A 26,116-nucleotide genomic window follows, 5' to 3' on the forward strand; every position below is an offset into this window, starting at 1 on the left:
CGATCGCTCTTTTCTATCCTCTCTCCTCTGGTACTCTCCCTTGTAGTCTCTCTCTCTCTCTTCTCCCTCCCTCCTCCATCGCAATCCCCAAATCCACATCTCCTCCCCGGTTTCCCGATGCCATCACATCACGTTCCGTCTACATCAGGCCGCCGAGGATCAGCTTGCCCAGGCCGGCGACCTCGGTGCGGACGCCGGCGCGGCTGGCCTCCTCGAACTCGCGCACGCTGTTGGCGGCGAAGATTTTCCGCAGCGCCTTGTCCGCCTTGGCGAAGGCCTCGGCGATGAGCGGGCCCTCGGCGAGGAGCGCGTTCGCGTTGGCCTGTGCTGCTTGTGCCGCCGCTGCACTGGAACCGTTGGGCGGACCGCCCCCGGCGCCGGATTCCGGGGGGGATGCCGCGGCCGCGCCTCCCCCTGAAGGAGACGCGGAGGAGGAGTGTTCCGCCGCGATCGAGAGGTTCTGTTGCAGGGCGGCGCCGTGGGCGGCGACGAGGTCGGCGAGGCGCGTGTAGACGTCGCGGAGGGTGTCGCAGAGGGCGGCGAGGGTGGTGGGGAAGTCGGGCTCGAAGGGCAGGTGCGGGGTGAGCAGGTGGGAGAAGTCGAGGCCCGTGGGGACGATGGGCGAGGTCAGGTCGGCGTGGTGGTGGTGCGGGTGCGGGGACGAGAGGATGCCGAACTCGGACGTGTCGATCGCGCTGGAGGGGGCCCCGTCGGGGTTGGCGGTGGCGGTGGAGAAGAAGGGGTTGGCGGTGCTGGCGCTGGTGGTGGCGGAGGAGGGGAGGATGGGCGTGGTGGAGGAGGAGGTCGTCGTGCCGTTGGAGGTCGTCGTGCTGTTGCTGTTGCGGGGATCGTTGTGGTGGTGGTGCGACATGGCGAGGCTTTCGGCGGTGCTGGAGCGGCGGCCGCGCCCGCTGCGGTTGCCGAGGCTCATGCCGCTCTTGAGCATGCCGGCGACGCGGCCGCGGCTGAGACTGCTCCCGCTGGAGTCATATCCGGAGAGGGACTGGTAGGTTTCGAATTCCTGGAGGAGGAGGGCCAGGGCGCGGAGGTATTCCAGCGGGGAGTTGGAGTTCTGGTCGAGGATGGCGGGCAGGCTGTACCCCAGGATGAAGTAGTTGGTGGCGCGTCGGCCGAGTTTGTGCGGTTGGAGGGAAGGGATGTGGGAGAGTGATCCTGCCGAGTAGTGGTACATGCCGAAGTAGAAGACGTCCCCTTCATGGACCTGCCGCAGGTATTCTATCGTCGCACATCTCTTCGCAGCCGTCTCTTGGATCTGTTGGTAGATGCTCAACGGCGCCGGGGCCCCGCTGGCGGTGCTGTTCGCGGTGGTGGAGCGCTGTAAGGCGGGGACACTCGGGATGGAAGACATTTCGCGCATGCCATAGGAACTCATCTGCGTCGGGAGGGGAGGTCGCGTGGACTGTGCAGGGTTGGCGTGGAGGTTGGCCAACATGGATGCGGAGGTCAGTCGCGGCGGGAGCAGCGCCGCCGCCGATAGCTTGCGCTCGTGGCTGTGTCCGTTCGTCGTCGGTCGCTCGACCGTGGTGAAGGAGTTGAGAGCGTCGGACGACTTGAACTTGTGGGTCAATGTCCGAACCGACAACGAAGGCTTTGCTCTTGTATGAGATGGTGTCGTCGCGGTTTGGGATCGTTTATTCAGAGCGGCAAAGTGAGGCTCTTCGGACGATTCAACCGGAGAGGTGGTGGTGTTGCTGGTCGAGGAGGAGAAGGACGACAGAAGGTTCCCGGCGGATGATAAGTGCCGAGAGCCGCGGCCGGCGGAAGAGGATGAGGTGCGATGCGAGCGCAAGGATACGGACCGAGTCAAGTCGGTGACGGAATTGGTGAGGCTCAACAGACTACTCTCCCGACGATGATGTCCGCTGCCGAAGCGTCGTGATTTTTCCTTGGCGGTGGAAGTGGAAGAGGAGGTGGAGGTCCGATCTTCGTGACGGATGAGGAACGAAGGAGGCGCGGCGTCTTCGTCTTCTTCTTCTTCTCCTCCGGCGGGGTCGTGGGCGGTGGAGGGTCGAGGATACGAGGTCGGCAACGGCGGAGGCGGTGAGGTGGGATTGGGGTGTCTCCGTCCGGTGAGTCGAGCAAAGACGGAGGAGGACGGCGACGGGGTCGTTGGCGGGAGAGGGATGGACGGCGGAGAATGCGACGGCGGCGGTGGAGAGGTGGGCGAGAGCAGTGATGGGGTCGAGGCACTGGTCATGCCCGTGGAGACGTTTGATGAGTGATGCCCATTGGCGGTGACGATGGAGGAGAAGGAGGTGAATGGCGGCATGGTTGGAAGTGGACTGGCACCAATCGAGACAGCCAAACGAAGGAAATGCAGTCAACCCTCACGCGCGCGCGCGCAACCGCCAGCCGGTGTACATACACACCACACACAGTACGAATAATTGATGAAGATCCCCACCATCACCACCCGCCCGACGGGTTTCGCGGCGGGACGAAGGAATGGGGAATGGGGAATGGATGGATTGCACGACGATCCAGGGGCGGACGGGCGGGCTGGCTTTCCTAGTCGTGTATGTTGTTGTATGCACAGTACAGGACAGTTTCCCTCTTCTCTGCCGCGCCGTTGAGCTATTGTTTGTCCTTGCCGTCCGTGAAGGAATGATTTGTTGTTGTTATATGTAGTGGACGATCGCCGTTGTCGTTGTCGTTGTCGGTGTTGGTGTCGTGGATCTCGTGCACGAGCGCACAGATGTGTAAGGTAGTGTAATAACAATAATAATAATAATAAGGGGACGAATCCAATGGGAGTCGGCGGCGAGGGGAGAAGAAGAGAGACGCCGGTGATGGTTGAGTCAGAAGGGACGGAAAGGCTGATACATTACATGATTATATTGTTATATTACTACTGTGCCTACATATATCTCTTCCCGAGGTCATCCTTGAGAGACGAGATGGAAATAGCATATAATCCATGGATAATAACAACAACAGTAACAAATGAATAAATAATCCTTGTCCATCCATCACACTCTCGGCATGTGTCAGAACTGCGCCCCCACCCATACATACTAGGTAGAGCAGGACTTACATTTCTCTCCATCGTAGCGCCCTCTTTCTCTCCGCTACAACAAAGAAATAATTAAACAAAAAATGAAATAAGGAGCAATTACGAGGGAAATCCCTCCTTTTCAAGGGGAAATCCCTCCATTCCAAGGTTGTTCGAGGTCGATATTACGAGACTAATATTGGGTTAGGAATCTCCGCCAGTGAACACGCGTCTCTCATATAAATAATAATATAAATCTTTGACCATCCAAGGCGCCGAAAGGGCCGAAAGGGACCGACTACTCTACCGGACATTGATGGGAACATTGATGAGAACATTGATGAGAATGTTGATGATAATGCTGATAAGAACATTGATGAGAATATTGATGAGATGTTAACGAGATATTGATGCGATATTGATGCGATATTGATGAGATATTGATGAGATATTGATGAGATATTGATGAGATATTGATGAGATATTGATAAGAAGAGTGCGGTTCACTTTGCGACGACTAGGGCAGACAAGGAGTTGGTTGGTTGGCTGAGAAAGAGGACAAGACATGTCCATGGGCATGCCTGCGATCAGAGTTGTTCGCGAGAGCAGGGCCATGGCGGGATACATATAATCTGGTGATAGTGGTGATGGTGATGGTGGTGGTGGTGGTGTTGAGCTGGAAAGAATCACCACCTTGGCAGGAAAAATACCGTCCCACAAAAGACCAGACGAAACCGATGCGCTTTTGTCACCTGAAGATCATCCATTGCGAACCACGACAATGATCATCAACAACAGAACCGTGACAGGTAGGGTTTCGCGGGGAGACGACGACAACGCCCCGCAATTGTGACGACGTCGGCGACGACGACAGTGATCGTGATGGGCGGGACCGGGCTCCGGTTTTTATCATGAATCGTAGCGAGTCTTTTGCTAGATTTTACACATCTCCTCTGAATGAACACCTGGTTTAACAATCATCGACAAGGCACGACCACCAAGAAAGATCGTCGTGAGGACCTTCCCGTAAGTTATAAGCCGGAACCCAGATGTTCTGATCTGTTTCCATCTCGACTCCTGACTGAGGGTAAAACCACGATATCAGAACGCGCCATAGACAGAGGGATATTGGAAGTCAATCCGTCACCCGTGAAACAAGAAAATCACCTCGGGATGCCTTACTCTCTCAAAGGACGCAACGTCCTCATCACCGGAGGCAGCAAGTAAGAAAAGAACCCTCCCACCGGCCATCGTCGAGCATCATGCCAACTATAAAAAAACACCATCCCTCTCACCACACATCTCCATCAACTCCAGAAGATCCCTCATTGACGGAATCACCCTTTTTCTCTCAGAGGTCTCGGCGCCGAGATCGCCCTCAAGTTCGCGCTCGAAGGGTGCAATCTCGCGATCAACTACCTCTCGGACCGGGACACCGCCGAGGCCCTCGCGACACGGCTCTCGGGCGCGCACGCGATCCGCGCCATCACGCTGCGCGGCGACGGCGGGTCCCCGCTCGACATGCAGGCCTGCATCGCCCAGACCGTGGAGGGCCTCGGCGGGCTCGACATCATCATCGGCAACGCGGGCTGGACGAAACACACCAGCCTGCCCTTCGGCGATCTGTCCGCGCTGAGCTACGACGACTGGGACCGCTGTTTCGCGGTCAACGTGAAGGGCAACCACGCGCTGCTCGCGGCCGCGATGCCCATCTTCGAGAGGAACCCCGACGGGGGCTGTTTCATCATGACGAGCAGCATCGCGGGCCGGGCGCTGCAGGGCAGCAGCATGGCGTATTCGGTGACCAAGGCCGCGCAGTTGCATCTGATGAAATGCCTGGCGAACACGCAGGGCGGGGCCGAGGGCAAGGTGAGGGTGAACGCGGTCTGCCCCGGCCTGCTGCTGACGGAGTGGGGGATGAAATTCGGGGAGGAGAAGATCGAGGCGATCAAACAGGCGGCGGTGTTGAAGCGCGAGACGGACCTGGGCGATTGCGCGGAGGCGTATGTCATGCTGGCGAGGAACACTTCGATCACGGGCCAGGCGGTGCAGGTAGACTCCGGGTTGGTAATTCAGCATCTCTAGATTTGGAGGGGTGGGTTGCGGCCGGGGAAGATGGAGGTCGATTTGGTTGTTCAGACGATAAGGATTGAACGATACAGCTGTAGCGAATTTTGGAAATAGGCACGACAACATCTCGGCAAGAGACCACAGCCTCCCCTTTCACGCCCTACCATCATTTGTGTGCGTGTGTGTGTGTGTGTGAGATAGAGAGAGAGAGAGAATGGAAAAGGGCGAGAAAGAGCAGAAGGCTGGGTTGTACTGAAAGTCTTCCAATTCCGCAATGACATTTCCTACATTTTCCACTAAACACCACCGTCGCCTCTCGTTGAAAAACCCAAAAGGAAGAGCGAGATGAGCCATTCCATTCTCCCCCCACACCGTCTCCACTTCTCAAGGAATCCCTCTTCTTACAAATACAGCGACTGCGCCGCCACGATGTCCCTGCGGACCTTGGTGAGCGCCATCTCGAACTTCGCCTTGAGTTCCTCGCTGCCCATGACTTTCGACGCCTCGGCCATCTGTCGGAGTAATTCCTCCAGGCGGCGGAAGAGACGGATGAGACTCCCTTCGTAGACTTCGGTCATTTTGCTATGGGAAAAGGAAAAGTCAGTACCAGTAGATGGGAGAAGATCGGGGGGAGAAATGGAAGACAGAGAATGGGGAGGATGAGATGGGAAGGAAAAGACGGGGAGAAAAAGAGAGAGAGAGAGGGAGGACATACCAAATCGCCGCGAAACTCGCCCCCTGCGTCCACGCCAAGACGACCTCCATGAGCTGATGTTTGAAGCCCTGGAGATACTCCTCCTCATTGACGACGACCTTGCTCTCGATCGAGACCTTGGCGACAGCGCGCGCCTGGGCCTGGATGTCGCGGAAGATCTTCTGCAGGTCCTCCTTCATGCCCGTGGGGTCCTCGGCCTTCTCCTCGAAGATGAAGCAGGACAGGGCGGCGGCGCAGTGCTCGGGGGAGAGCTCGTTGAAGAAGCGGTTGAAGAGCAGCTCGGACAGGACGAGCTCGTCGCCAGTGGAGATCTCGCAGGCCACGCGGGCCTTCAGCTGCACGACGTCGGCGTCGTTGACGAAGCCCAGCCGGCGCAGGACGCGCTTGCGGTTTTTGAGCTCGTCGAGTTGCAGCACGCTGAGGGCGTCGGAGATCTGTTTGCGCACGAGCTTGAGGTCGGCGGTGAGGGCGACTTTGGCGGCGTATTTCTCGTAGAGGGCGGGCAGGTCCGGGGATTTATGCAGGGGGTGGTGGAGGAGTTTGTGTTCGAGGACTTCAATCTTGCGCAGGAGTTTTTTGAACGCTTCGTCTTTGATGCCCATGTTCTCGATCGGGTCGAGGATGGCGACGCCGTCGGGGAAGCGCTTGGCGATTTCTTCGAGCGTTTTGCGCACCGTGTTGCGTTGTTCCGGCGTGCGCAGATCTTGCGGGAGGAAGACTCGGAGGTGGCCGATGGAGTCGATGGTGCCGTTCATGACGGGGACGACCTCCATTTTGCCCTTTTCGCCGAATAACGGTGGTCGAATGCCAGGAGGGAGATCGCCGCTCGCTTTGCCTTGAACAGGCGGGACGGCGTCGGCAGCGACGTTCATGATGACATCGATCACCACGGCCTGCGAAGGTGGGATATCCTCCTCCGTCTGTCCTTTGCCCGGCTTGACGCGGGTGAAGTTGACGACCGCTCCCCAGCCAAAGTCGTGTTCGTTATACTTGACTCGAACCAGACGTCCCGATTGGAGGAATTTGAGAAGATATCGCTGATTTGTGATGACCGCCTTCATCTCCTTGCCATAGGTCGAGAGATTCTGTCGAAGTTCGTAGTAGGTTTTGATCTCCTCTTCATTGGGGATGAACATGTTCAACCGCTGGTCCTCCAACTCCATCAATTTCTCCTCGAGACTCGACACTGAGGATGAATTCTGAAATTGGAAGAAGCATCTTTCCAGCATGAAATCCGGGCTGATGCCCTCGACTCGCGTGAGGTTCAAGATCATGTTGTATCCCAAGTGGAAGGCACTGTTCAGCTTATCCTGCTCACCACGCACAATGTCTTTGGCGACGGCAGGTTCCATGGCTTCGTCGATCATCATGATGACAATACCGCGGTCATCGAGACCTCGTCGACCAGCGCGACCCGACATTTGAATGAATTCACTCGGCGTCACCCATCGCATGGCGATGCCGTCGAATTTCCGCACCGAGGTGAAGACGACCGTCTTGGCGGGCATGTTCAGACCGATGGAGAAGGTTTCTGTCGCGAAAAGAACCTTGATGAGACCTTCCTGGAAAAGGATCTCGATGGTCTCCTTGAGGATAGGCAGTAAACCGGAATGGTGAATGCCGATACCTCGTCGAAGTAGAGGGAGGATGTGTTGGATTTGTGGAAGCTCCTTGTCTTCATCTGATAGAATCTCAATCGCGGATTCGAAAACTTTGCCCACCATCGCCTTTTCCGATTCGTCGTTAAAGGCCAGCTGACTCATTTGCAAGGCATACGTCTCACACTCTCGTTTTGAAAATGAGAAAACAATGACGGGGTTGTAATTCTTCATCATGATCATCTTGACGATCTTGTAAATATCGCTCGGGCCATCCTTCCGGCCTCCCTTGTTGACCTTCTTGTCCTTACCTTTACCTTTCCGCCTTGCGAGAGGGTCGGAGCCATCATCACCAGCCTTGTCCGCAATCGCCGCCATTGCCTTGTTGAAGTTGTCCTCGCGGAAGACACCTTTCTCGTCGACGACCAAATGGATTCCATCGGCATTTGCAGGGAAGAAATAATGTTGGAGCGGCGTAGGTCGGAAATCGGTGTACACCACGTGACAGGGTTGGTTATGCGTCTTGGTGATCCATTCGGCGAACTGCATGGCATTGGGGATGGTGGCCGAGAGAAAGACGTATCGCACCTTGTCCGGCAAGAGGATGATCGTCTCCTCCCAAACCACACCTCGAGTCTTCTCGCGCAGGTAGTGGACCTCGTCGAACACCACCCATGCGACTTCTCGCATAATCTCACTTCCTCGGTACAACATAGATCGTAAAATTTCCGTCGTCATGACGAGACAAGTCGCCGTTGGGTTGATGGTGACATCTCCGGTCATGAGGCCAACATCTCCAAACTCGGCGTTGAACTCTCGGTATTTTTGATTACTGAGCGCTTTGATCGGACTGGTGTAAATGACTCGTTGGTTGTTCTTGAGACATTGTGCAATCGCATACTCGGCGACCACGGTCTTTCCAGCACTGGTATGGGCCGATACCAGAACACTTTCATTCCGCTCAATCGATGCGATCGAGACTTCCTGGAAGGGATCCAATTTGAAAGGCCATTCGCGCGCGGGCTTCTCGGGTCGTTTGTGCATGGAGATGGGGACATAATCGCAGTCCGGGGGCAGCGCGACCTGATGGCGGACTTGATGTGAAAGAATGACGGCTTTGTCGTCCTTGGAGGCCTGCAAGCCGGCGGCCGCAGCGACTTCTCGTGATTGTTCCGTCTCAAAGGTGTCCGTGACCACCGGTTCCGGTTCACCGTCTCGTCGCGGTCGCTTTTGTTCAGGTAGACTCGGCTCCTTTCCTGGCGGCCGTGGCACCTCTTCAACAGCATCCTCGACTATATCCTCACTGACGTTCGGCTTCACTTCTCCATTCGCCGACCTCTTCTTGCTCTTTCGATCCCGTTTCGCAGCATCGCCCGGTTTTGCTCCATCTTCATTGAAGACATCGAACATATCATCGGCGTCCGCCATGATGGCAGAAAATTCCGGTAGGACGCCGGACCGTGGTTGTTGTTGTTGGAATGTCGCAAAGTCGTACAAGCAGATCAAGGAAAAATTATGTAAGTGGTCGCGCAACGGGGAAAAGCTCAAGAGTCCATGCGAAAACCGCTCTACCACGATGTCGCGCGTGGTGTGTCAATCCGACGTTTGGCCACAGCGGAGTAAAGGATCGCAACAACAAGCACAAGAGTCTTGTGAGCACCAAGCGAAAAAGCAGACAAAAAGACGAAAGAAGTTCCGATCGTCAAATCGTCGATGATGCCCGGCGAAAGTGAACCGCCGATCGACGCTAGCACTGCAATCAGCGAAGATGTGCGGAATTCATCCCGCGTCAGTAATGCGCTAGAGAAGGGAAGTGTAGGATATTTCAGTATTGCTGGCAGAAGCCCCGATTCACGTCTCTCACAACATCGATACGATGCACAATTAAGAAAACGAAGGACGCAAAAGACAATAGGTGCAAAGATGCAACGATGCAAGGGCATTACAGGCCTCTTCTTCTAAATACGTTTGCCTCATGTCACCCATCGGAGAAGATCCCGAAGATCTAGCCACCGAATCGAATATCTGGTCGCGCCAGATTCCTTTTCTTGAACATGCATCCCCCGGTTCCGGCTGCAGGACCCGCGCCTTCCCAGCTACGAACCAAGCTGATCTTGCATTTCGTTCGCGGTGGAATGATCCGCTTGGGTCGATGAGATACCAGAGACACACATCGACTAAGATCTCTGTTTGAACATGAAGGAGAACTTATGTCGGGAAAGACTCGCTCATGATTTTCGATATCAAATGTAGGTGCCGTAGATGCCAAAAATTCCGAAGGGGAGATATCCCATGGTGAAAATACCAGAAGAGCCGCCGCCCGCCATCTATCTATATGGAATGTCCCTCGCATCTAGTTTCCCCGCCTGAGTTCGCCCAGAAAATCTATGTCCCAGAAAAAGAACCCCCGAAAATGAAGCCCAAGCACGGAAAACAAACAAGACCTCGGCAAAATCGTCAAAAAGAACACCAAGTCCCCCCCTCAAAATCTAGGGAACTGGAATTGAAGGGAAAGAGAAAAAAAGAACAAAGCCAGACTACCGCGGCGCAGAAATCTCCCCCTGCCAAGCCAAAATCGCCTCAAACCAAGTCTTCGCCAACTTCTTGTAGCCGCCATCATTCGGGTGGAGGCCATCACCGATGTAATCCGCCCCGGGGTCCAGGACATCATACAGATCGACGAACTGGACCTTCTGCCCATAGGCCTGGTGATTCGCGACCGCCTGCTGGATGCCGGCGTTGACCTTCTGGATGCAAGGGTCGTTCTGGTTGTCCTTCAGCCAGCGGGTGACGCCCGCGACGAGGGTCAGGGTGTCGGGGAGCTGGTCGCGGATCTGGTCGAGAACCTGGGACATCTGGGAGACGCCGTCGTCGTAGGGGGACTTGCTGCGCTTGACGCAGTTGTTGGAGCCGATGGTCGCGATGATGACGTTGGGCTTCTGCTGCGAAAGGACGTTGTCGTTGAGCAGTTTACCGAGGACCTCGATGATGGTGAGGCCTGGGTAGGCTTCGACGAGGTTTAGTGGCCAGACCAGTTTGCCGAAATTCTGGGTGCCGGCGTAGCTGACGGATTTGCCGTCGTAGGTGAGGAGGTTGTAGAGGTTTTGTCGCCAACCGTTGCCATCGGTGGAGCCAGTGCCGGCGACTTGAGAGGCGCCGACGGGCATGATTCGTAGAGGCACGCCGGCGTTGTTGTTTTTCGAGAAAGAGGGGATCTGGGCACCGGCGTTGACTGTCATGGTATGATCAGAAACATTGTGATATTCACGTTGTATGCGTGGTGGAGAAGCTTACCACCGGTGATGCCAACAGCGCCGAGCAGCGCAACCAGACTGAATCGGACCATCTTGAGTATGGGATATTGTCTGAAGCAAAAACAGCCAGCAAGACGGCGAGGGAGGATGAGGTCACGATCAGCAGTCCTCGGAGATATTCTCAATCACGGCAGGTAGGTGGAGCGACGATGAGAAAGCCGGCCGTTGGAAGACGTGGTTGGTCGTGGAAAGGGGACCCAGCCGGGAGAGGAGAAGAATGCAATGGCGACGATTGATGATCTGCTGGGAGCCGCTGAACGTTTGTGATGTTTTCACGGGATCCAGAAACGGACGATCATGGCCGATATATATTCACGCCGCATGGCACAGCGGCCAGGTCGGTTTCACGGTACGCCTGCTACGCTCTGCAGTGAGGCAGGCCTCCAATGATGACAAAAAGTCAAAAGAAAAGGAACGTCTGACGTGCGACCTACAGCTGCTGCGTATCCATCCCCCAACGGCGGCATGGTTTGCTGGTCCGATGGGTGTACAGAAAGCCAAAGTGCGCCGCGAACCGGCATGTGTGCGCCTACATCGTGAGGCTAGAGGATTGAGATGAGACGGGGATACATTTCTTTCTTTTTTCTCTCGGACGTCAGCGCGTAGTAGGCATAGTGGGAGTTCCCTGGTGTGTCGTCGAGACCACCTGTGGCGCTTAATCCTGTCGACACTTGGGAGGTTGTAGCTAAATAAGCTTTGGAAGGGACACGTGCGTGGGAGACTTCAACCTTTGTTTCCCTACCTAGCTAGGTATGTTGCTTGGTGATGACGATGTGAAGCGGGTGGAACTACAAACCCTCGAGATGGACTATTCCACATCGTTGTGCGCCGCACGAGATGGGACATTTCCACGCGCACGGTATATATTACAAATTCCAGATCATCATCCTCCACGCCTTTCGAAATCGTGATAATTCTGGACCGTACTGTAAAATGACCATGGCTGGAGACAGTGTCCCTTTGAAACAAGCAATTGTCCACGATGAGCTCTGCAGGACTGGGCCCCCAGCTTTTTAGGTTCCAATACCCGCCGACGGATGCAGCGACCCAATCGATGTTTCCCGACGGTCTGTCCGCTGGACATTATTCCCGCCTCAGAGCATGATAAAAATACCCAAATGTTGGCAGACCGTCGACGCATACTACAGTAGTCCATCTACAGTAGTCCATCATGATATAGATGCGGCCAAAGGACATATTCGTGTGCGGGTTGTGCCGCAGATGTCCTAGCCATGTCTATGGTAAGGCTCTTCCCTCTGGCGGCGTGTATGGACTCGGATGGCGGTCGAGAAACTCTTGGGAAAGGAAATAGAAATAAGCATACACCAGCGCGACCACGTTCACAGGAGATCCATTTCACCACCATATCGCCACAGCGCAAGACAGCTACTAGAATCTGCGACAATGTGCATGTGAGAGAGATCGGCAGCTGCATGGTTCCGTCAATTCTTTTAATCGCGGAAGGAAAGAGGGAGGAAAATCCTTGTGGCGCGCAGCACGTGTTTTGTCTTCGAGAGGCCAGCGCGCGATGCTCAGTCTGGTTCCCCATTGAGAAAAGCCCCAAAAAATAAAAATTCGAGGGCGATGCGCCCACTATAGACTGTGCAGTAGATGCGACCGCGCCGCTGGCTTTTCTTCCAGAGATAGATCTGTCTTTTCTCTCGTTCGCGCGCGCAGTAGCAGCTTGAGGCTGATTTGATGATGATGTTGTGAAGCGAACGACGGCCGGAGGGGATTGCGTGCGCGCCTGGCGTTCACCCATCTCCGGGTCCAGGTCGTTGGTTCAGATCTCATCATCCATCTACCAAATCTCAAATTATATGACGAGGTATTGGTTTCTGTTCATGGCACATGCAACGACTGATGACAAGATGTGGATTTGGGAAATCGAACCGACGAGTGGAGTCCTCTCTTCTGTGAACTTGCTTTTCTCCTCCCATCGGTGAGGCCGTCGTCGTTGATTTCGTGGAAGTTGGGTTAGATCGAGGCTACATGCTTCTGGCGGGAAAGTCTATCTCGTCGGACAGACACCCCACGCAACGTGGCCGAATAAATTCACCACCAGCACATACCGTTCGAGACTCTCCATCGACGGGGTAAATCTGTACGAGACGGGTTCGAAGAAGATCACAAATTGACGTTTTCCAGAATTGATTCTTCGAACAAAGAACCTTTCGCCAGTAATAATGAATAGGAGAACGATCCTCCCGAGCGAAAAAATATCATCTCCAAGATCAGATCTGTTCTGCCTGCAGCACGCAATTGCGACGTTCGAGCATGGATACACGTGCAAGAGATCCAGACCAACGAGGAACATGTTTGCCATTCTGCCACGACCATCCGCCTGGTTCTTGCTAAAATACTACTAATCACTGCTACTGCTGACTGGCCTCGTGTTTTGTTTTTTTTTTTACAATTCCACACATTTGGCGCTGGAACTTCCCAACTTCGCGCACACGTGTTCTCCTGGGGCTACGCCTCATGGAATAACTTGTAGTCATCGCTCCGAACGCCACTCCCTGTCACATCATCACTCATTGTACGCCGGACTCCGAATCCTTTTTCGACATGAAATGTACCAAATCCTTCTAGCTCCTGGCCGTAGAACGAAAACACGCCACCCTTCAAGTCGACCTCTTACGATAGAGAGCGTAAAGACAAACCACGAACCATACCTTCGGGAGAACAGTCCGGAAACGGATTGACCATCTACTACACATTCATTCATGCCATCGAATCTGTCCCTTCCTGTTCGCTGATGGTTCCAACCATTGCATCTGACTTCCGTCGGGAAATGTTCCCCTCTCGTCATTGACCGCGCGTACAATCTCCAGTACCTGCAGAGCCTCCTCCTCCTCCCTCTGGACCAACCACGTGGGTTTCTTTTTCGAATGATCACATCTAGGACGACATGCTCATGTCGGAGACCCCGAAGGAAGGAATGATCTGGGTCCAGGCCGTCGCCCATCTTGTACGGATCGATGGAAGCTCTTCTGTGCAATACGGGGCTCTTTCTCTCTCTCGATAGGTGTGTACGCACAGGAAGCTGCCCTCGTACCGACTTCTTGATCCCGAAGCCTTCACTTGCTTCTGCCATCGTGTGCAGTCCTCGGTGGCTTGACAAGACGTGCTTTCTACTTTTCATGGTGCGAATAAACCGCAAATGACTTTTCTTCAACTCTCCCTACCTCCTTACTTGCTTTTCGAAATACGTTTGAAAATCTGGAATGATTGTTTCCAGCCTCGCAAGGTAACGGGTACTAGGTTACCTCGAGAAATCTTCTTGTTACTCTCCCATTTTATCCCACGGGTCTGGCACACATTTCTGGAGCGGTCGTCGTCGAACTCGGAGTTTTTGCTTTCTTTTGACCTGAGTGTATGACAGGTATCGTTCCTGTCATTCGGTCGTGACATTCGTGATCCATGTCGCGTTCCGCACACACTTCGCTGGCATTTAGGAAACAAATATGTGTCTGCCACGGAGATGTACGTGGATCGTCTTCTTTACATGCCATATCATTAAACTCCATGCCGTCAACCAATGACATCGATTTGGCGCTCGTTCCTCCGGATTTCTGGGCCGCAACGTGGTGACGGATCTTCCCGCTCCCTTGTACAACCCCGGTTAACTCCGTCAGAATCTGGAGATGCGACTGTTTTGTTGTGGAAATTGTACATGCAGGAGAGTGTCTTATCCCGCTCATCTGCTTTTCACCTTGTCCTCATATTCGCGAGTCAGAAACTAAATTCGTGGTCTTGGTCCAAAATGGTGTTCTCGCGAGCGATCCGCTGCCATTTCTGTAATACGCGACAAGCGCAGGTGCGACGAAACACGACCCAGTATCAGTGCACCGCATGCGAGGCCGTCAACTTTCTAGACGGCAAGGGAAATGTAGTCGACACTCCAGTCTCATTCGTTGAAGCGACCGAACGAAGATCAAATGCGTCCAAACGACAAATCGCGATAGCACCCGTGCGACAACGGACGACGTCTCCGGAGTACGAGCAGCAACAGTCGTCGCAGCCACCAAAGAAGCTGGTCTTCTGTCGAACATGCCTGCAAAACCAACATCTCTATAACGAAACTCTCGCCAACTACCTACCCGATGACGAAGATGATCCTCGATATCGCGAATTCGAAGCGCGATTGCCGCAGTTCAAAGCGGACTTGGAAAAGCGATATCCTCTTATCTGTAGTAAATGCGCACCCCTTGCGCAACAGCAAATTCACCAGGCAGATTACTACGGCATGGCACAGAACGCAGCGAAACTGTGTGCAGAGACGAGATCAAGAGGAGGTCGGCTTACGAAGAGAAAGGGCATGCGCGACGATTGGAAAAAATGGACCATGAGAGTAACTCTCAGATTTGTGGGTTTGGTCATGTATACTGGTCTATACACCCAAGTCGCATACCATCTCTACGGACTTTGGTGCCTTTATACAACTCCCACAGAATTTGCCACGGATCCTTCGATACAAGTATGCGCAATCCGCGCAACTCTGCTACGTGCAGATTCGGCTTGTCATCAACTTCTCGGATCTTACCTTCCCTACACCATTGTCGCAGCACTGTTCTTACTACCATACAACACCGGATTGAAACTTTGGTTCGACGGCACTCATAGGATGGAGGCTGTTCGAGGCCAGATGAACTATCTCGCCATCCAAGTTATCATGCTGGGAATCAGGGCTGTGGCTTGGAACAAAATGTCCGATCCCGAATTTGTGGAAACTCTCACAAGATCCCAAATCGTGGTGATTCACGCTTTCGTTGCGCTATTCTTGCCGATTGCGCAGTTGGCCGCCCAGTCAGGAATTGAAGGTGTGAAATGGAAATTAAATGGGAACATTATGCCGAATCCGATGGAGAGGGATGTTCTGGGTGCATATGCTGGTCCAGCATCAGAAGAGCATCACGATCCCCAACCTTCCGAGGAAGATCCGTTCCGACTCTTGCGTTCCAACGAACCAAGCGCCTTTTCTGCGGCGTCTCTCGCCAAATCGCGTCCTATTCAACAACGACCCTATCTTTCGCCGCCTGAGGAGTCCGAACATGGCGCCTCTTCAGATGATGAAGACGCTATGGAGACCGACTTCGCGCCGATGATGAAATCTTCCACGCGCCGACGCAACCCCGGATCCCAACAACGACCCAACATCGAGCCAACACATACCTACTTCAACCACACAAACGCCCCGCCCCTTGGCCTCGACACCATTTCGCGCCAACTCACCGCCATGGAAGACCACATGCAACGAGAACAAATCCAGCGCCAACAGGAACAGCAATCCCGCCTGCGCTTCGAACCTCGCAATTCCACCTCCGGATTCTTCAACCGCGCCGCCGCCGCCCCTATACCTGGTCCAGCAAACTCCGCAGCCCCCTTCCGCCGCCCTGTTCCTCCCCTCCCCCGCCAAGCAAGTCCCTGGAGCACAACCAACTCCTTCTCGCAGAACAACAACGCCTCTTCCCAATTACCCTCGAGCCAGAACCGAGATTTCATGGCCCGCATGCGTCCCACCACCCCCATTCTGACGTATCCCGACGCATCCTCCCCTAACAACACTCAACATCAAAATCAACCCCAGGGCGGCGAAGAGAAATTTACAGGAGCTGGCGGTCATCATTCCGATTTCCGCCTCGCAAAGGGGAAACTATCCCTCCCTGGGGATGATCGTCGCACGGGACTTGAGGAGCGATTCGATCGTTTCTTCGGCATCGACGAGAGCGCTGCCGCTGCTGCTGCCGTTGCTTCTGGGAACAATGGAGGAGGCAAGGGGTGGTTGGGTGGATTGATGGGGAGGTGAGGAAATCTCTGGCCCGATTTCTGCGGTTGAGAGAAGTAGATTGTAATATTTTGGACGGTTTTGATGGATCAATTGAGGCGGAGTTCTTGGAAATCTTTTTTGGGCCCCCCGCATGGATGACGATTATGCTTTGCCCTTTTCTTCTCTGCTTTGGATGCTCCTAGGGCTGTTTTTTTTTTCTGGCGGCCTCTTTATGCTCGTTGGGAGTGGAGTGTTTCGGATCTCTTTCATTCTCGGCGTTCTCTGTCTTGTACCTTCTGCGAGATTTGAGTGTTTGCAGCGAATTTTGTGGCTCGCTCGTCTTGTCTTCCTTTTCCCGATGAGAAACGGGAATGATGCAGACGAGGAAATTTGATTATCTGATGTTTTACATAATGACTTTCAAACTTTTCAAGCTCTCTCACACCTTTGCAAATGTAGAGCTGATGTGGTGCAAGCCCCACTACAGTCCTCCCGTTGAACTCCAAGCAGAAGAACCGCAACTCTTCTCCCATGACTTCTATGTCTCCATCCTGCATCAGAGCATATGGTTTCCAAGTGTTTCCGAGATCTATGAATAATGTAAGATATGGAAATAACACGCTGGACACAAGTGGGGATTTCACGAGGTGTTTTGCACTCATGTCTCTCTCTCTCGCTGTCACATCGGAGCTTCCTCCGGTCTCGCCGTGCGGCTTCACACGTATACGGCGTCGCTGCGGGCGGTGCACAGCCCGAGCTCTGCGCCTACCACCACCGCACCCATGATGAGGAACACTCCCGACCCAGCTGTTGTACGAATCAACGCACCAACCACCATCATTTGCAGATGTCCTACGGCGATTCACCAAACAAGCTATGACAATCGAGTTGAGTGCAGGAAAAGCGTAAGGTGTACGACGGGACATCAAGCAAGACGCCCATCAGTATTTCCTCCTGCCCCGGCCCTGGCCGCTGCAAGGAAGATTGTTGGCCGACGGCGAGAATCGATGCGATGAAGGTTTCGACAGGCGCCGTGCCGCATGTGAGAACGAGGGTTGTGCGCAAGGTTTTCTGTCTGTCTGCCTGAAACGCAAATCGAGCTTCTTTCGGTCATGGTCAAGTGTCTCTCAAGTATACCTCCTACGCCTCCAACAAGCAAATGTGTGTGTGAGTGAGTGAGTATAGAATCACGATCTGTGCGTGAGGCCAGGTGCGAGGGTTCTGCAGGTAATGTTGTCAAGTATCGGTATGTATATGCCGCAAATCAAAGCATGGTACGACATGGACCAGGAGTTGGGGAGACATTATTATCGCGATCGTGCATCGGGGAACACAACAGCTCCACGCCTATGCGGGTCTAGAGATTGCCAATGCGAGGACCGGCGGGTGGCCTTTGGCCTCTTCATGAGGGTGGGACGTGCTCTCTTTTCTTGTGATTGGGCGACTGCAGCGATTGTTCAAATTGGTGGGAGGAGATCGAGCAAGGGGGCGTATGAAGTTTGATGAGAGTTGAGACGGCAATTTACTGGAGAAAATGAAAGCAGGCGCGTAACAATGGAAGGAATACCAGCGGGGCGCAGGAAAGAGGCAAGCGACCGAACGAACGAATAGAAGAGAAAGCCACGTTTATCTTTCCTCGGCTATTCCTAAACCCGCCAACGACGTTACTCGACGCATGCAGTGTTGGTCAGACGCGCCTAAGCACAAAGCACAGCATGTGCTCATCGTCTCCCTCGCCCCTTCAGTATCATCCAACTGAGAGTGGTGCTGCATCCGGAACGAAACAAAGAGAGAAATCCCGGACAAGCTACAGAGTGGCGGTAAGCAGCGAGCAGTCGATCCCAAGAACCTCAAATCTATCATTTCGGCGAAAGAAGTGAGGACTGCCCAAATCTCAAGTATATTTTTCGCTCGTTCGTCTCCACCCAACTCCATGGGACCTCCTCCAGAACCGTCCTCAGGCAGAATACCAGAAGCCCAACCGACCCGCGCCGCAGAGAATGAAAGAAATAACTCTCGCGGGAAAGTCTTAGTCCCCGCAAGGAGCGCCGCCAGGCGCCGACCACTCATGCTCGCGGCGATAAGGCGAGCAAAGCTCGGCCGGACAGTGGAGAGGGCGGATCGAGCGGGTCGAGAGGGACCGAGGGGGCCTTATGATCTCTCTCTCTGCCGCCTTTAGGGGATTGTGTCAGGTGGAAGGAAGAGGATCGCCTACCCACTCATGCTGCTCCTGTGCCGCTTCCGGGTTGAGCTCGTGCAAGGCATGAGAGGAGGTTACTAGCCGATCTGGTCGAGTGTGGGTGGGCTACGTGTTGGTTATATAGGTGGAAGGGTGTGGCGTGGGGAACACCGCTGTGTGGCACGGCACGGGTTGGTGAGTGAGTGTTTGAAGAAGGTCCGGATGGAGTCGCAAGGTCAGTGGAGTCTGCTGGCTGGTGGGTGTCCAGTTACCTGGACAGGTACTTGAGGAGAGGGAGGGGGATCAAGAAGAGGAGGAAAAAAGTCTGGAATGTTGGAGAGGGAAGCTGTAGCTCGCTTTTTCTCTCTTTCTGCTGCTCTCCCTACCCTTTCAAAAACCGCTCGCGAAGAGGGTACGTCGTTCACAGTGAGGACCAGTCCGTGCAAGAAGAATTTCAGTATTTGTTGCACGAATGGAGTCCACGTCCTCAAAGTCGCTCTCTCCAGTCCATGATCTCGATGCTTTTCGTGTTCTTCACCGTTATACAAAAAGTTTCCTTTCCCATGCGGATCCCTCTTTCTTCTGTCTCTATGTAGTTTCAATCTGGACGCAAAAAAACAACCCGCCCAAGAACTTCCCAAAACTCCCAAAAAAACTCCTTTCCCCAAAAAACAATCAGAGCTCAGATGTCCGCCTTGAAGAAAAGTCCAATGAATTTGCAACACGAGCGACGTGCGCGTTGCGGAGAGTCGCGCCACATGTAGGTCCACAAACCGTCGTTTCAACATCAAAAGCACCGCAAGTTGCCGTGTAGATCAGAAAGCCACCCAGAAGGGGTATATAGCAATGCGTAAGGCCAAGAAGCAAAGATGTGTGAGAAAAGAACAAGGCAGAAAGACAGACCGGGCATTCCGTCTCGCAATTCTTCATCCAGCAGCAATGCGGATCAGAAGCTCGGAACAAGCACGGCATCGACCATGACGGAATCGTGAAGACCTAAAGCCTCTGCTGCGTCTGCTCCGCACGCCATGCGTGAGCGCGCTGCTGATACTTCTTCCGATGCCGCTCCTTGCGACACTCGAGCCAATTGGGATGATTGTGACGGGTGCAACGCTTCTGACCGCGGAGATGCTCGCAAGCCTCGAAATGACGGCCGCCGCTTTCATCCAGCCAGGTGCCGTAGAGGAGGTTCTCGCTGCCATGCCAGCTGTTAACGACTTGACGCATCTCCTGCTGCCATGTCTCGAGGGTGCCATCTTGGAGGGCGCGCATGTGGTCGCGGTGGACGAAGTGATTGAGCAGTGCGAGGACGTTGCGGTACATGTCAATCTTGACAATCTCAAGGCCGGCTTCATTGCCGTTGCCCATGGCTTGGGTGTTTTTGCATTCGAGGTTGATGTAATTTTGGAGGAGGTCTTCGAAGCAGTGCAGGACCATGGCGTGTTGGTTGCGGGACTGCTTTTCTTTGTTCTTCTTCTGTTCGCGCTTGTCCACGCCTTTGTCGGTGCTGTCGGAACCTCGTCGGCTGATGTTGTGTAGAGAGGGGATCGGGGAAGAAGCTCGGCGGTCGGGCTGGGGAGGTAGCGCGAGGTTGTGGTGAGATTGTTGTTGATGGAGGTGATGATGATGATGTTGTTGTTGTTGCTGCTCTATGCTACGAACTGGTTGAGGCGGAGATCCATGTAATTGGTATGTTGGGGCATATGAGGTAACACTACCGTTCCAGGACGGTTCGCTGTGGTGAGAGATGGCACGTGGCTGCCATGTCGGAGGTGCTGCCCTGTCGCATCTTGGCTGATGATAATCGCGTTGCTCGCTTCGTTCGAACTTCACTCCGCATGTGTAACATGGGAAATCCTGCATATCCATCACCGCATGGATCGGCGGCAATCGTCGTTGTCTGGAGTGAGGTCAGCATTCCAAATTTTCTCTTTCGCTGAGTGCGTTTCTTGGCTGACGGGGTTGACGTACGTAGATCCAGGGTGGTATTCTTGTTGGTTTGACATGTTCCGATCCTCGTATTGACGAGGTGTAGCAGCAGCACTGGCATAGAACATGATGTTGGGAGAGAGAATAGTCTGACGTTCTCGCCGACAGAGAAATCTGACAAGGTATCGTATTCTCGTTGGCACGTGGGCAAGCCCAGAAGGATGCGAACCAAGGACAGGTGCAGTAAGCGGAGGAGGAATTCGGCAGGCGAGCGAGAGCAACTAAACAGTACTACCACAACTGGGTGGACATGGGAGCAGATATATATGCAACAAATGGAGATGCCGAAGACAATTCGGAACGGGCGGAGTCAGCAGGTATGCAATAGGACCCCGGTGGTTCAAATCTGCTCAGCACGAGAACGACCGACCGGCAACACTGGCACTCACGGCAGTGTTGGTTGCGATCCTCATGCCATCTGGCACGGGTCCCGCCATCAACGGGAGGTTTATCATCAGGATGATGAGGGGTGGACAGGCCAGCCGTGTGCAGGCACGATTCCTGTTCGGGTGTGGCTCTAGAGTGCGACTGTGCCGCAGGGCACGATCGCGTTTGCGGACAAGGCTGGAAGGTCCTATTTTCGCCACCAATCCGCAGACGGGATGCGGGAGGGAAAAAAACAAAGAATAGAGTCGTAGAGCGCAAGCAAAAAAGTGGCCTCTTTCTCTTATGTCTTCATGTACCTTTTCTTGCTCTGATCGTCAACCGGTTGGGACTCTGCGTCGGGAGATGATTGGACATGGTCCTCTCCCACCACAACCCTGCAGAACCGCAAGGGATTTCGAGGATAGGCATGCACGCCGTTGTGCATGCAGTAGACGTCAAGCGCGGTTTTATGACGGGGCGATGCCATATACGGCGTCTATCTTGTACGACCGGCCATGAACATCGACCGTCCAAGTCCCACTGAGGGTAGCCTGAATGCAGCACATCAGCGACGAGCCACCACACCGCGCCATGCGACCCATGTAAATTCGCTCTCAGTGCATGCAAGGAGGTCATCTGTCGCCTATCTTTCATGTCGAAAAGCATGCATCTTGCCGCGCTGCTTGCATCGGCATGTGCTCAAAACCGCAGCTAGAAAGCCCACCGAACACGCCAACAACGCGCGTCCTGCCTAACGTTGCAAGCACGCATGCAGAAACTCAGCACGGTGATAGACTAGGTGCCGTTGGCGTTGATTCCTGAGTGCCTTTGAGCGGTAACGATTGACCGAGCGTCTTGCTCTCGTGCCTGCCAGGTGCGGCGAACGTGGAGTAACATCAGGTTTGATAATCTCTTATTTCTTTCAGACGGGACTCATGGCCTGTGTTTCCGAGGCACAGCATCTTCAATTTGGTGATGGAGACAGCTACGTATCCTTGTCGACTTCCATCACACGTGAACGGGTAAGGTGAATTTCAAATCTAGCGCCGGCAACCATGGCCCAGGCGCTAGTTCGTACGCCGTCGAAATGACCAGGTGCACTTCGCTCGAGGACGCCTGAAATAATCGCCATTTCGTCTGGTGCGGTTGTTCGCTGTTCGTCGCGAGATTCCCGAATGGGAGAGAACTGACCAAGAGAAGCAGTCACTTCGCGCGCTGCTTGTATCACCTCTGTGCTACTATTTTTGCGAGGCCGGTCTTTTCTGGGAATCGACGCGTCGTAGTCGTGCCAGCAAGCATCACATGTCCATTCGGACCAACAGTAAATGAAAGAGATTTCGGTCCTTGGTGAGCAAATCCTGCCGTTGGTATAGCAGCGTACGCGCTCACCAACACGTAACAAATGTTGGATATGCTGTGCAATGTGGCACAGTCATCTTGAAGAGGGGGGGGAAGGGGTTCAGGGAACATGCGTGTGCATGTCTTGGAGGAAGCAAGGGATCGACGGAGTCATGCTCGAGCCCAACAGGTATACACATCATCCGAACGCCGGCGGACAAGTTTTGCCTTTTTCGAACTGGCTTTTTTAGTGCTCATTAAATTTATCCTTTCGATGGCGTTCCCGGTCGGCTAGTCGTCCATTGACACTCCCTTGCAGTGCAGGGTGTGATTGAGGAGAATTTATTATGTCCACGGTGAGATTAAAATGATGGTAGTCCGTTGGAAATTATGGCGTGGCCGGCGTTCCCGCGTGGTGGCCGTTATACAGCAGTGCTCGGGCAGATGAGACTCATGCAGTTAGACGCGCTTACAGAAAAGTCTTGTTTGCTGCTCGGTTTCGTCTATTTCCGTGCTCGTGTAATCGCTGGGGGAGAATGAGGTGATTGTCGATATGAGGCGAGGTTTGTGCAAGTGCGAATGTGTGTCCGTGTGTATGTTTTGAGTTGCGCCGGGACGAGTAGTTGGTGTATCTCCTCATCCCTTCCGCATGATATCTCGGTCACGTGAAGTAAGCCCAGACTGTCCCATTCGACTAAATAGCATAGTGTGATGGAGTGTATGCTACATGTATCTTTGTTATTCAGCGATGTGGTAGCAAGAGGCGACGCCCTCTGGTGGATTGTATGGGACCATGCAGGTGTTTGCTGATCTCAATCACCCTGACAGTTGGAGCAAATGCTACGTTGATCCTGCATCTGCAGCTATCCGAGGCTCATCAGCAGCGGAGAGGACAAGATCGGTGCGGGTTTTGCACAGTCGCCCCGTTTCGATGGCACACCACGCAAGTACACGCAGGGCGAGAGAATGAAGAGATCGCAGGCGGCGATACGGCTAACGCGCCGACGACGCGAGACTCGTCACGAATCAAATCAGTGGGGACTGTATGCGATTGGCGGCTCTCCAGGACCATAGTCAAAAGTCTCCAAATGCCGACAGGTCGAGAAAACCAAAAATCATAATCGCACCCGACGCGCTGCACAGTATTCACATCACATCCTAGATCATCACCGTTTCATAACCCAAAAAGATAAGGAAAAGAAAAATCGGCGGTGTTGCTTTTGACATTTTTTTGGAAAGTTTCCCACTCATCAATTCCCACCAACCCCTGTGCACATCCGGGCTCCCAAAAGCGACGACACGACAAAGATTTCATACAGATAAGTAGCGATGTTTCTCCGATTCCGGTCCAGATCCAGATCCCCCGAAACCCGCATCCCGTATCCCGTCTATATGGGGGAAAAAAGAAAGAAGAACTGGGGAAAGAAGTGATGATGAAGAAGTAAAAGGTGGAGAGTACGAGAAAGTGGAAGAAGGTCCGTGCTGCTAGAGAAGTGAGGCGCCACGTTGTGAGTTGCTGCTAACTAGTTGTCGGCCTCGCTGTGTCGGGATCATCTGATGGGTTCGCGTAGAGGAAGTCAGGCGAGAGAGTAGCAGTGGCTGAAGAAGAAAAAGCATCGAAGAAAGTGGATGGCGAAGCTTTGCGGTGTGAGAATTTGATTATGATTATGATTTTTGGTGAGGATGTCTGTGATGTGATGTTGATGGCAATCGTTGTCGTGGCGATGGTTTTGATACGGACGAGGGGATGTAATATGGATGAAGGTCTCGCCTTCTTCCGCAGATCGTCATCAGGCATTGCCGGGTTTCTCGTCCGTGTCGATGTGCCAGACGACGTAATTTGGAAGTCCAAAGACACCGTAGCCGGCGCGCTTGGCCATTTTGGCAAAGCCTTCAGTCTCGGCTTGGTTTTCGAAAGCGTAACAAGGGAAGTTGATTCCTGCAGAGCAAAGATAAAAAGTTAGAATACGGCATCTTGCCCGGTCATCTTCTGACCTTCATAAACTAACCTGCGCGGTGGACGTCCGCCTTCACGAAGATGCTGACACCTCCGATGCCATCAAGCTCAATCTCAATATCCTTGTTATCCCGCCAGTCGCCCTTGCGGGCCATGTGGTCGCGGCCGGTAGCGTACTCTTTGTAACCTGCACCATGTGTCAGCCTCTTCCGCAGCCAGGAGCAATCCCAGAGCCAATCTCACCCTCTGCAAGAATAACATCCCTATCCAGGGTTGCGCTAAGTTTACGACCCTTGTCGGATTCGACCCATGAGTTGTAATCGAATCGTCCTTCGATATCCCGGCCGTCCTTGTAACGGTGAAACCACACATCTGTTTGTCAAAATTCCAGTCAGCCCCGGTCCGCCTTTCTTTCTGCGTCTTTTCATCGAATCCGATATTTCAACTTACTGGGCACCAGGATATCGCGATCATGATTGGCGAAATCCTCGATAATTTCCGCCGGGCTATCCACAATATCCACATCCCTCCAGTACACCCAACTGTGCTCGGGTTTGAGTGCGGCCGAGAGCAGGAAATTCCTGGCCTTGCCCATGGCTTTTCTTCGAGGACCTTGGGCTTTGAAGCCGTGTCGATCCTCGACGCCCTGACCCAAAGTCACTCCGAAATCTTTCTCCACGATCATGGTGCTGTGGAATGCGACTCCGTCTGTTCGGGCTTGTACCCGCTCGAGCTCCATCGATAGTACTGCCATGGTGTCATCGTTGCTGTCGCCGACGAGAAATGCGAGGTCGATCAAGTGGTGGGGATAGGTGAGTTGTGAGAGCAGATCGAAATGCTTCTCGAGGTAGAACGCTGCGTTTCGCAAGGGCGTTAGGATCAGGACTCGCTCCTCGTTCGCAGCAGCTTTGACGGTCGACTTGACCTTGTTCAGATCCACGTGCTGAACGACTGAGGCATTGATCTCCACCGGGTGGTGATGGTTGAATATGACGGGTGTTTGAAGGTGACTCGTCCATTGTGCATGCTCATTCGAGCTCATGTCAACAGGTGACTTATCAGGTCCAAAACAGTAGAATCTGTCATGTGCAGGAGGCCCGATCAGTCAGCCGTAATTATTCCAAAATGCATTTCGTCTCTTCTTTTTGGATCTTACCTCTGCCACTCATTCGCAGTGCCGCGATATCCGTCCCAAACCACAATGAGTATTATTATCGCCGTCACAGCGATGATGGCGATTCGTGTTTTAAGGAGCGTTGCCCAGACTGTGCGTACGGGAGGCAGTCGTGAGCGAGCAGCCTTCCAGTCCATTCCGTCCTTTGGCAACAACATGATAATGTGGTTTTTGATGACGGCGATGAATTGATGAAATATCGATTGGAAAACGCCGTTCAGGCGGTCGCGAAAAGAGTGAGCTCTCTGCTGACGCGGGTTTCTGGTTGCTTATGGCCGGGCGGCGGCGGATTGTTGAGGCGCAGGTGGGCTGGTGGTACGAGTCTTTGATGGGGCACGAGTTCCAGCTGATGGTTGAGAAGTGCTCTAAGTATCAATTCGTAATGATGCAGATCGGGACAAAGGCGACGAGAAGGTTATCGAGATATCGCAAAGATGGAAAGGTTGTTTGTACAGTACCGAGATTCACGTAACGAGGAGTGGGTGCAAAAAAAAGCAATCGTCGGTTCACAGTCAATGTGTAGGTTGATAACATTTATCTCGCCTCATGTACGAAAGGCCACGCGCAGCGCGAAGCAGGGTTCAGGGTTATGGCATCAATCAATTAATTAATTGGCGGCCTCACCATTGACGA

The 26,116-nt window shown here is 53.6% G+C and overlaps 8 protein-coding genes across 8 annotated transcripts; 2 read left to right on the plus strand and 6 right to left on the minus strand.

Moving 5' to 3' along the window:
• Window positions 1-139: 139 nt before the first annotated feature.
• K489DRAFT_291986 (uncharacterized protein) lies at window positions 140-634 on the minus strand (the record flags this gene model as incomplete). The annotated part of the gene is made up of 2 exons (XM_033600208.1): window positions 140-322; window positions 491-634. Coding segments are annotated over 2 exons (327 nt in total), but the record flags the coding sequence as incomplete, so codon positions are not given.
• A 3,188-nt stretch (window positions 635-3,822) lies between these two features.
• On the plus strand, window positions 3,823-5,562 carry K489DRAFT_382840 (NAD(P)-binding protein). The gene is made up of 3 exons (XM_033605468.1): window positions 3,823-4,039; window positions 4,119-4,236; window positions 4,369-5,562. The coding sequence occupies exons 2-3, from the start codon at window positions 4,187-4,189 to the stop codon at window positions 5,096-5,098; spliced, it is 780 nt and encodes a 259-aa protein (XP_033457124.1). The 5' UTR covers window positions 3,823-4,039; window positions 4,119-4,186; the 3' UTR covers window positions 5,099-5,562.
• K489DRAFT_412108 (antiviral helicase) lies at window positions 5,485-8,824 on the minus strand (the record flags this gene model as incomplete). Its single annotated transcript, XM_033607892.1, has 2 exons — window positions 5,485-5,665; window positions 5,799-8,824. 2 exons carry the CDS (start codon window positions 8,822-8,824, stop codon window positions 5,485-5,487), a joined length of 3,207 nt encoding a protein of 1,068 aa, XP_033457125.1.
• Window positions 8,825-9,611: 787 nt separating this feature from the next.
• On the minus strand, window positions 9,612-10,776 carry K489DRAFT_382843 (carbohydrate esterase family 3 protein). Its single transcript, XM_033605469.1, has 2 exons — window positions 10,691-10,776; window positions 9,612-10,628 (listed from the first exon to the last, which is right to left on the minus strand). The coding sequence occupies exons 1-2, from the start codon at window positions 10,740-10,742 to the stop codon at window positions 9,934-9,936; spliced, it is 747 nt and encodes a 248-aa protein (XP_033457126.1). The 5' UTR covers window positions 10,743-10,776; the 3' UTR covers window positions 9,612-9,933.
• Window positions 10,777-13,145: 2,369 nt separating this feature from the next.
• On the minus strand, window positions 13,146-14,195 carry K489DRAFT_46630 (uncharacterized protein). Its single transcript, XM_033608637.1, has one exon. It carries the CDS (start codon window positions 13,853-13,855, stop codon window positions 13,241-13,243), a length of 615 nt encoding a protein of 204 aa, XP_033457127.1. The 5' UTR covers window positions 13,856-14,195; the 3' UTR covers window positions 13,146-13,240.
• Window positions 14,196-14,397: 202 nt separating this feature from the next.
• K489DRAFT_382845 (uncharacterized protein) lies at window positions 14,398-16,916 on the plus strand. The gene has a single exon (XM_033605470.1). The coding sequence runs from the start codon at window positions 14,477-14,479 to the stop codon at window positions 16,517-16,519; it is 2,043 nt and encodes a 680-aa protein (XP_033457128.1). The 5' UTR covers window positions 14,398-14,476; the 3' UTR covers window positions 16,520-16,916.
• Window positions 16,917-19,551: 2,635 nt separating this feature from the next.
• Window positions 19,552-20,609, minus strand: K489DRAFT_46689 (uncharacterized protein). The gene has a single exon (XM_033608638.1). It carries the CDS (start codon window positions 20,526-20,528, stop codon window positions 19,656-19,658), a length of 873 nt encoding a protein of 290 aa, XP_033457129.1. The 5' UTR covers window positions 20,529-20,609; the 3' UTR covers window positions 19,552-19,655.
• A 3,533-nt stretch (window positions 20,610-24,142) lies between these two features.
• Window positions 24,143-25,620, minus strand: K489DRAFT_390219 (glycosyltransferase family 62 protein; the record flags this gene model as incomplete). The annotated part of the gene is made up of 5 exons (XM_033606579.1): window positions 24,143-24,291; window positions 24,362-24,496; window positions 24,553-24,681; window positions 24,760-25,388; window positions 25,466-25,620. 5 exons carry the CDS (start codon window positions 25,618-25,620, stop codon window positions 24,143-24,145), a joined length of 1,197 nt encoding a protein of 398 aa, XP_033457130.1.
• Window positions 25,621-26,116: the final 496 nt, after the last annotated feature.

Source organism: Dissoconium aciculare (genome assembly GCF_010015565.1).
Source record: "Dissoconium aciculare CBS 342.82 unplaced genomic scaffold K489scaffold_11, whole genome shotgun sequence".
NCBI classification, from domain to species: Eukaryota; Fungi; Ascomycota; class Dothideomycetes; order Mycosphaerellales; family Dissoconiaceae; genus Dissoconium; species Dissoconium aciculare.

Coding starts and splice junctions, on each gene's coding strand:
- K489DRAFT_382840 (XM_033605468.1), top strand. CDS start 4,187: ATGCCTTACTCTCTCAAAGGACGCAACGTCCTCATCACCGGAGGCAGC. Junction 4,237..4,368: donor CTCATCACCGGAGGCAGCAA/GTAAGAAAAGAA, acceptor TTTTTCTCTCAG/AGGTCTCGGCGCCGAGATCG.
- K489DRAFT_382843 (XM_033605469.1), bottom strand. CDS start 10,742: ATGGTCCGATTCAGTCTGGTTGCGCTGCTCGGCGCTGTTGGCATCACC. Junction 10,629..10,690: donor CGCTGTTGGCATCACCGGTG/GTAAGCTTCTCC, acceptor ATACCATGACAG/TCAACGCCGGTGCCCAGATC.
- K489DRAFT_46630 (XM_033608637.1), bottom strand. CDS start 13,855: ATGAAAAGTAGAAAGCACGTCTTGTCAAGCCACCGAGGACTGCACACG.
- K489DRAFT_382845 (XM_033605470.1), top strand. CDS start 14,477: ATGGTGTTCTCGCGAGCGATCCGCTGCCATTTCTGTAATACGCGACAA.
- K489DRAFT_46689 (XM_033608638.1), bottom strand. CDS start 20,528: ATGGATATGCAGGATTTCCCATGTTACACATGCGGAGTGAAGTTCGAA.